Consider the following 9,476-nt stretch of genomic DNA (forward strand, 5'->3'; position numbering starts at 1 on the left):
TTTACTTTTGTTGGAAATTTAAAATTTACCGAAAAATTTTCCAAACTTTTAAATTATGATTTTGAGACTTGAAGGCTGTCCATCTTCCTTATATTCATTTTAATAATTATTTCAACTCTAAGTATAAAAGAGTTTCATTTCCGCTATAAGGTTATCATTTTCAAATCAAAAAGCATGGGAATTTGTGAGAGTTATGCTTTTGCCCAATAGAAGGGAATGGGGATCTATTTATTTTCATTTATGGTCCTCAGTTTACCCTATAGATATCAAATCAACATGAATATATAGATGACCAAAAAACTCCACATTAATTTCGAACAATTTATGAAATGCAGATGAGTTTTCATGCAATCAAGATATTCATCTAGACCAGCAACCAGAAAGGCGTTTTGCGGAATTCTAGAGTTCCGTGCTAGAGTTACCGGGGTCTTGACTCTTAAGATTTATTGATTTGAAATCGCTAACGTTCACGATTACACAATTACCTTAAATATTTGCGATCGCAACGAACTATAGGGGGCGTTGTTGTATGAGACGAATTCGTGCGATTTCCATATGAACAATCATTCAGTTGCTCTCGAGACGTCTTTAATGTAGCGTGTAGCATTGTAACGTTTCTTCTTTATTGTGGCTTAAAAGAAAAATGTTTGATATTCTTTCTTATGCAAGCGAAAACAAAATGGTATCTCTTCTTTTCAGAGATGGAGCATCTAAAAAATATTAATAATATCCGAAAAAATATATAAAAATATCCGAAAAATATTAGTAAATCAACAGGAAAAAAATACGTATCTTCTTATTAGAGTTAAAAATCGTTTTACTAAATTAATTGATGTAACATGAAAGGCCTATTTAAACTTTACATTCCGTAGTTTTAAGAATCATATTACTTCAAACATTAAAGTAGGCAAAAAGTATACATAAGCTCAGAATTTTATGTAATTTAATTTTGCAAAAAGAGTTTTTTAACAACAATTTTTATCAAAAAATTTTAAGTTTCAATAAAAATTATTATTTGGATACTAAAATACATAAAATATAGAATGCTTGCGAAAAAAAAACCGATTCTAAAAATTCTTCAAATTAAAATAAAAAACTTTCATGCTTTTTTTTATTTATAATCGGACGTAGAAAACCATTCGATAGAAAATTATGATCAAATGAGAAAAAAAAAATATTTACAAGTAAAATTTTTCATTATAAAAATCATAACACTTACCTGATTTATATATCCGGAGAATTCTAAAATGATATGTTCTTTGTTTGAAAACTTTATTTTCAAATAATATATACATAAATTGTCACTTCATTACTTTAAGATGACAAACTACACAATAAAATTGTATAATTGCAAGATCTCGATATGAATTTCAATATGTAACTTAAAAACAGAATACCTGAATTCTAGTTGAAATTTATCATTCAAAATTAAAAGATACTTACCAAGAAAACGATATAAATTTATTAATAATCAACATAAATGATATTATTTCAAGTAATTCGGATAATTCTTTACTGTTGTTTTCCGAATTATAAAGATTCAGAAATATATACTATTTTATAACTATTACAGTTCTGCACATTTATTCACTGGAATAAATTAAGCGATGTTGACTTCACTTTAATTTGTAATGGATTGAAGACAAAAAAAAAAAATTATTTTACCGTAATACACACATCTGTAACAGTAGGCAATCACGAAATCGGATGTTATCGGTTGCAAGCTTGTTAATAATAGAAAGGTAAAAATTATTGAGAAATTGTTTTTCAAATGTTTGGCGTGTTCTGCTTCAAAAAGATTTACCAATGTTCCGGTTATTTTGTCAAGCTCTTCTGCCTTTTCCTTAGGGAAATTTTGCGTCTTATTTGCTACTAAGAAAATGGTGTCAGACTCTGCCAATAATTATGATAGAACAACTTAATAAATAAATGCCTGATATTTTCAGGCTCCACTAGAGGGCGTACTCAAGCGTAAGAGCTGGGAAAAACTGATCCAAATTACTAATGGCTCTATTATCAAGAAGAATTACACCTAAAACAACGAGTCAAAACTCAAAACTTCGTTTGTCATATGGATTTTGGACTAATAAAAAGACCACCTGATCAGTTAAAAAAGTCAAAAGAATAAAATGACACTTCCCGTTTTAAATGTCTATCTCTTTTCCTGAGAACAATAAACAATGAAAATAGCTTTGGTATGCATTCTATGTTTTTTTTAATACAAACTGGTATTTGTGCCAGTTGTAACATATAACTTCGAAATAAATGTATGATAAATCTGATACAATCATAGATATGGTATACAAGTATCATTTTAAATAAAATAACATTTGAAATCTATGTTTTAGATATTTCCACTTCGTGTTTCTTTAAAATAATAAAATACACGACGATGAAGTAAACCAAGTGTAGTGAAGGAAAATAAAATTAATTTTATTATAATTTTTTTTTCTATAATTTTTAATTAACCAAAAAGTTTGTAGAGGATAAAAATGACTTTTTGCACATTCTTGGGGGATAATAAATATCTTATTCGCGATCGCAACGAACTATAGGGGGCGTTGTTATATGAGAAGCATACCTGCGATTTTTATATGAACCGTCATTCAGTTACTCTGGAGACGTCTTTAATGTAGCGTGTAGCATTGTAACGTTCCTTCTTTAATGTGGCTTATTAAATTTAAATAAGAAAAATGTTTTATATCCTTTCTTATACAATCGAAAACAAGATGGTATCTCTTTTTTTTTTAAAGAAGGAACATCCAAAACACATCTGAAAAATATTTGTAAATAAACAGAAAAAAATATGTATGTTCTTATTAGAGTTAAAACCTAATGCCTGAGAACTAGTTTTACTAAATTTAATGATATAACCTGAAAGGCCTATTTAAACTTGATCATCTAATGACCAAGGTTGGAATTCGCTCCCAACTTCCATTTTCGTTCATTTTGAGATTTGATTGGCAACAAGTGCAAACCAGATGCACTCAGATGAAGAATCAGTAGCCTGAAAATCACTCTAACATCACATTGAGCCGCTACAATATGCGACGCAATCGACGCACACCTACCTGAAAGACTTTGACAAAATCAGTACAAGATCCTTTAATGTTTACCGTTCAATGTAAATATCTAGATTTAGCATTTGAACGGGACTGAATATAAAGTTCGCATAAGTTTAATTTTATCACAGTGCAGAAAAGTGTAACATTCATATAAAAAAGGAGGCAACAGATTATATATAAAAAATTAAATGCTTCGCTTTAAAATATTTGTCGTTGTTTAGTAAAATGTTCTTTAAAATATCTTCTTGCTTCTTAACTTCCTTTCATTTAAAATAAATTTCTTGTCCTTATCAAGTTTAAAAGTTTGCATAACGTAAGTGCATATATTTTTAACTATTAGGATATTTTATTGTATTTGATTTAAATGTTCTCCTAAGCATATATTTAACTATGCAATTAAAAACCGTTTTCTAAGAGGCTTGACTTCAAATATGTAGTTTTTCTTTGATAGACGACAGTTCTTAAATTTTGTAGGATCCAACAATGCTTCTTTCATTTAATTCAAAAAATAGAAGAATAATCTTTTAATATTTGTTCCTTTTATCTAGGTTTCAAAACTCATTTTTAATCGTTTTTTTTTTTATTTTAACTTTATATTGTTGTAGTGCCCGGTGTCCTTACGGCCTACGACCAAATAAAAACCAATTTGCTGTTCTTCCAAATTTTGCTGTAAAATATTCTGAAGTTTTAAAGGATTAAATGATGCATACTAATGTTTACTATTAAGAACTTATGAATATGCAATTGAAACTAAAGCTAAGCTACTAAATTAACAAAAACAACAGTTGTTGCAATTAGTAAGTTTAAATATTTAAAAAAAATTTAGCATTTAACTTGAATGGATTTTTGCGGCTCTAGAACAAAATATGGCCCTACCTTTTATGGTGAAGATTTTGGGGATTATCATCGGATTCTAAACATAGAATTCCAATTGGATTCCGAATATAGGATTTGAAATTAGCTGTAAAATTTTCGATGACATTTGAAATAACCTATTTCGGACTTTCTTTGTCACTCATGTATATTAGAGATCTTAAATGATACAAGATGGATTACTAATTTATACTTTATTTTCGACGAAATTGTGTTTTGAGTCAAATAGTACAAAGTCTTGTAGTTGCACTAGTTTGAACTTTACAAAGAGTGTAAGAGGAATTGTATATCAAAATACTTACAATAAGTAGGGTCAATATATTTTTGTAAAAGATGTACTTACTGTTATAAAAATGGCTGCAAATTAAATATAATATATATGAAAATCTTGTACATACTACATTCAAAACATTTTCTAAGCTTTTTAAATTTTTTTTCAATGAAATATTAATGACAAAAAACTTATGTTTACTATTTATTTAGAAAATTTGTATTTATGAAATATTTTTTGCCAGTATTTTTTGCAATCTTATGCATTGTTACTCATGTTTTTAGTTTTTACTTGTATATTCAGGTGAATGAATTATATGGTAGTCTGAGAGCGGCACAAACAGCATTTCATACAGCTATCAGTGATCTCGATGTGTCATTAAATGGTAAAGTTGATCAGTTCAAGGAAGCTTTTAAGGCTTATGGTACTGGAAAAGACAATAGTCCCAACAGGTTTCAAAGATGGTTTTGGAAGCTTCGTCATGAGATTGTAAGTTTCAGGCAATTTTTTTTCGCATTTTAAAGCTTTTTTTTAACACTATTATAAAAAATGGAAATCCGATTTTTAGAAGATATTTAATACTAAACTTAAACTTGAAAAATATTTCATAAAATGATTGTTTCTTAAAAAATAAAAAACTTTCGTAATAAACTTCCATTTTCAATCCTTGTTTCTCATAAATCTTTTTCACCTCCGCATCTAATCAAGATTCCTTTCATTGCTAAGATATGGAATAAAAAGAAATAGTATGATCAAGAAAATAAAGGTAATAAGGAAAAGTTCTAAAATCTTATTTGACCTATAATTTTTGACCCATAGTGCAGTAGGGACTGTTGTGTTCCTCTTGATAAAAACAATACATTCATTTATCTTTTATTCATGTTGTCACTCACGGCATATTCATATTCATATTCTATTTTGAAATATTTTGTCTTCTGAGTTCGGGTGAAAATTATAATGTCAGGGATAAAATGAATTATTCAAATAACTGATGATGGATTACAGTCATATTATCAACATGAGGAATTTCGGAATTTTCTTCTCTGTGCAACGCACATACTAGTAAATTGTTATTCAAAAAGTCTTTCAAAATAGTGAGATTGCTTTTATTTTTTATTGGAGTTTCTATACTGTAGCATACCGTAACGAGTGGTTTGTCCTTTTTTACCGAATAAAACATAACAACTGAATAATCATCTAAACATCAGATAAAATCAACAACGGACAAATAAAATTTTATTTGACATTTAACAATTACACATTTTGGAGTAACAAACACATTCACCGTCTTAAATCCATAGATCACTACTAGACTCATTTTACCAAAAATTTAATATTATTCAATTTAGGTTTCATTTCTCTGACGCTCTGTAATTTAGCTGTGATTTCATTTCTCTGGCAACCTAGTGCTAATGGAAGTTTCATTCATCCCAAGGTCATCAGAACACCTCTTAGGTTGATTAAAAGGGTGCAGAGTGAAATATGCGCACTTCTGCAGTGTGAATCGGCTGTTCATTGCAGGCAATAAAATGAAACAAATTCAAATTACTTAAGGATGGGATATAATTCTGCGATGGGATGGAGATTTCGGTTCTGATGCATGTGACCCAGGTTTAAATTCTGGAAATACCGTCCCATTGTCAGCATGCCACTATTGCATGCCTATAAAGCAAATATGATGAAAGAATAATTTTAAAACGACGGAGATTCTCAAAATTATCGGGAAGAAATGGGAGAAACTCTTGCCAGAAAAGTTGATGGTAAAGACAAATATCATGATACAAAATGAGATCTAGATTGAACAATAATATGAGATCTTGAATAAGGAAAATCAAAATGTGGTAAAAATTTATTTACCAAATTGTTCCACTTTTAAGTTCCTTTAAAGCAATTACAAATCCACTACTAAATTTTCTTAAAATCAGTTCTTAGGAATTTTATCAAAGAAAAATATATCTTTGACCTCCATTTTTTTTTGAATAAGTAAAAATAAATCTACAATTTCGTTTTTGTAATTCTACTACTTATTACAAAATTGTCTTCGCTATTGTTTTGAAATGAATCGGAAAAGTTGGTTTTCACTGGGTACATAATTTTTTCATGCAATGTACATTGAAGAGCCATTACATTATGACCACCCTGCTAATAACATGTAGGACAACCTTTAGCCCTCAAAACAGCTAGCACCCGCCGTGGCATTGATTACACAAGGTGCTGATAGGTAGTCTGAGGTATCTGGTACCAAGCGCTAACCAACTGGTCCTGCAATTCCCTCACATTGCGAGGAGGTAGCGTGGCAGCACGAATTTGATTTTCCAAGTAGGACCACAAATGCTGTATTGGATTAAGGTCAGGTGAATTTGGGGGCCAAGACATGGCTTGAAAATCACTGGAATGTTCCTAGACGATTCGACCCTTATGACATGGTGCATTATCCTGTGGGTAAACACCACCCCCCGCAGGAAAAACTGCTGCCATGAATGGGCGAACCTGGTCTGCAACTATGTTCAAGTAGCTTACAGACGTCAGGGATTGTTCTATGAGGATCATGGGTCCTAATGTGTACCATGAAAACATTGTTCCTGGGCGAGAAACCATGAAAACCTGGGCGAGCCCATTGTTATTGATGGAAGGTGGTCATAATGTAATGGCTCTTCGGTGTATAACTTTCTTTAGTAAGTTAACAGTATGTTCAAATGTATATCTTAACCTATCCCTCAATTTCTGTTAAATGTATATCCCTTTCCTTTTCAATATTTTTTATTGTTTTGTATGTTTCAGACTCATGAGCCAATTGGTAAGTAAAATTTTCCTTCCAATTTATGGCGATTGTTTGTTAACGTATGTAAGATATAATTATAATTCCAGTTTTTTTCAATCCTTTTCACCTTTTGAAAAATAACGTGTATAAAATAATAACTTCATGAAAAGTTACTTTCATCTTTTTGCTAAGCCACATTTGTTATCCTATCAGATCATTTATCGATTTAAAAGGGAAAAAAAAAACAAGAACATTGTTTTTAAATGATTAAATGAAACTCTCACATAAATGAATTCTTAGGTGCCTTAGTTTTAATAAGAGTTTCAGACACATTATTTCAGAATAATCTGGTAGAAATTGTAATCGCTTTACAGTTCTTTTATTAAAATTAAATTGATATAATCAAGTAGCTTATGTATCAATTTAACTTATAATTAAACTTATTATAATTACTTAACTTATAATTTAACTTATAATCAAACTTATGTATTTTTAATGGAACTTACATGACTCCTACTGTTATTAATAATTTTTTTTATATTTGGAAACATGTAGCAAAATTTTTTAACATCTCAGAAAAATAAATCTGTTACTTAATGTAAAAGACAATATAGTCAATTATACAAAAGCACGTTTAAATTATACCTTAACTTTTTAATTTTCCTACCTTTAAACACAAAATATAACTTGAAATTTGTACAAAAAAGGACTTATTTAAAACATAAACTAAAGAAGACGGGCAAATGTAAAAATGGACAGTTTGCTGCGTAATGCTTTGGAAACAAATTGTTATTTATTCTCACCAAGTTTTAAAATTAATCCATCCAGTATTTGATTGAAGGGCATAAGTTATCCTTATAGGTTTTTTTTATTTATTATTTTTTTTTATCGTGCCCATGGACAATCAAATGGCCTCGTGTGCCTTCAAAACTGCATCCGCAAGCTCCAATGCATCATTACTGTAGAGGATCTCACGAAGTTCTGAAGTCAGTGGCACCATACCCAGTTGTAAAACATATGGGGTAAGGGCTGGGCACTCGAGAATGTGATCCGGGGTAAGTTGGATATGGGTGCAGTTCTTGCAGGGAATATAAGTTCTTATTTTGTCGGGAAGAATTTTCATCCCTTTAAAGTGGTCTGTTCTTAATCTTGTAATTGTTGATGTTAAGATTCTGGAACAATCAAAGTCAGTAATGAGGGCTTTCCTGAAGGAATGGGGCAGAAGTCTGTGTCATCCTTATAAGTAAAAGCCGACAATGTGCAATCTTATAACATTGACACCATCTTGTAGTTGGTCTAGAAATTGTGGAGCCTTATTCTCCATAGTTGCAAAGTTTGGTGCGGCGTTGCTAACTGAGAAATTTTTTTTCAAAATAATTACCAAATGCAGAAAAGACGTATGATAACGAAACTAACAGATTCATGTGAAAATATTTTAGCTCAAATAATTTAAAAAATATTGTAGAAAATATATGGTTTAGTATTTTCTTTCTAATTAGCGACGCCATTTGTTGACGAACATTATAAGTAATTTCAAACCTTGGCAAGAATATAATTTCTGCTGTTCTAAATGTGCGCCCCAAATAGTACGTTACTGTTTGCTTCTGCTTCTCTATTAATGATTTTTAATTTTTTTTCTTCATATTTATCACACTTGTTAACTAATCAGTTACTGAATTATCAATGAAGGAAGAAACTAGCAATATAAACTTCGTGATATAATTCCTTTAATAACTCCTGAAAGATTTTTTTTTTGCAGAATTAATATTTTGTCATTTTTGTTGTTGTTGTTGTTAACACCAATATTGTTTCCATTTCAATTTATTTAGGTGTGCGTCTCTTTTTCATGCTATTTTTTTGACATTACAGTTTGGGAGAAACCAGACGGAAGTGGATCTGTTTACATAAATTGGGGACAAAAAACTTGCGATTCATCGAACGGGCAGAAAGTAGAACTTTTGTACTCAGGCCAAGCTTCCGGTCCTCTCACCAAAGCTTGGGCAGGAGGCAGAGATTACAAGTGTTTACCACAATCTACACCTGCTTTATCCAATCCTCTAGCCATGCAGCCAAAACCTGCTCTAATCGACTCAGTAGAGTATCGTACTCTCATAGAGCCTGATAAATCTGGACCTATTCCATGCGCAGCTTGCTTGCTTACTGAGATCATCGGGATTAAAACATTCTATGCTCAAACATCTTGCCCTAAGAATTGGAGGAAAGAGTATGCTGGTTTGACAATGGCTGATAGTGGATCCAATGTTGATGCTGATTTTATATGCCTGAATAAAGAAATTTACTCTACCTCTGCAGTGAATGAAGGAGGAAATTCAGTTGCTAAGTTAAATCCCGTTTGGATGAATTGCGAGAATTGCGATGGTGACAAAGTTGTTCCTTGCGTTGTCTGCAGTTATCTTAACAAGGTTGAAGTCTAAATCTCTAAGTGATTAAAATTTTAGAATAAAAAAAAGTTGTATTTCTGTCAATAAAGCAATTTCTAGACACA

General features: G+C 30.6%; 1 protein-coding gene across 4 annotated transcripts in view; it reads left to right on the plus strand.

Annotated features, from left to right (window-relative positions):
- LOC107436748 (uncharacterized) overlaps positions 1 to 9,476 on the plus strand; it is a 25,296-nt gene extending 15,820 nt beyond the window's left edge. For 2 of the 4 annotated variants that reach the window (XM_071179731.1, XM_071179736.1), the window contains exons 7-9: positions 4,513 to 4,698; positions 6,991 to 7,006; positions 8,840 to 9,476. In XM_071179731.1, the coding sequence (XP_071035832.1) occupies positions 4,513 to 4,698; positions 6,991 to 7,006; positions 8,840 to 9,405 (768 nt within the window). In that variant the 3' untranslated portion in view covers positions 9,406 to 9,476. The remainder of the gene's footprint in view (positions 1 to 4,512; positions 4,699 to 6,990; positions 7,007 to 8,839) is intronic. The other 2 variants (XM_071179735.1, XM_071179740.1) reach the window with 1 other exon arrangement.

The sequence above is a fragment of the Parasteatoda tepidariorum genome, chromosome 1 (genome assembly GCF_043381705.1).
Source record: "Parasteatoda tepidariorum isolate YZ-2023 chromosome 1, CAS_Ptep_4.0, whole genome shotgun sequence".
NCBI lineage: Eukaryota > Metazoa > Arthropoda > Arachnida > Araneae > Theridiidae > Parasteatoda > Parasteatoda tepidariorum.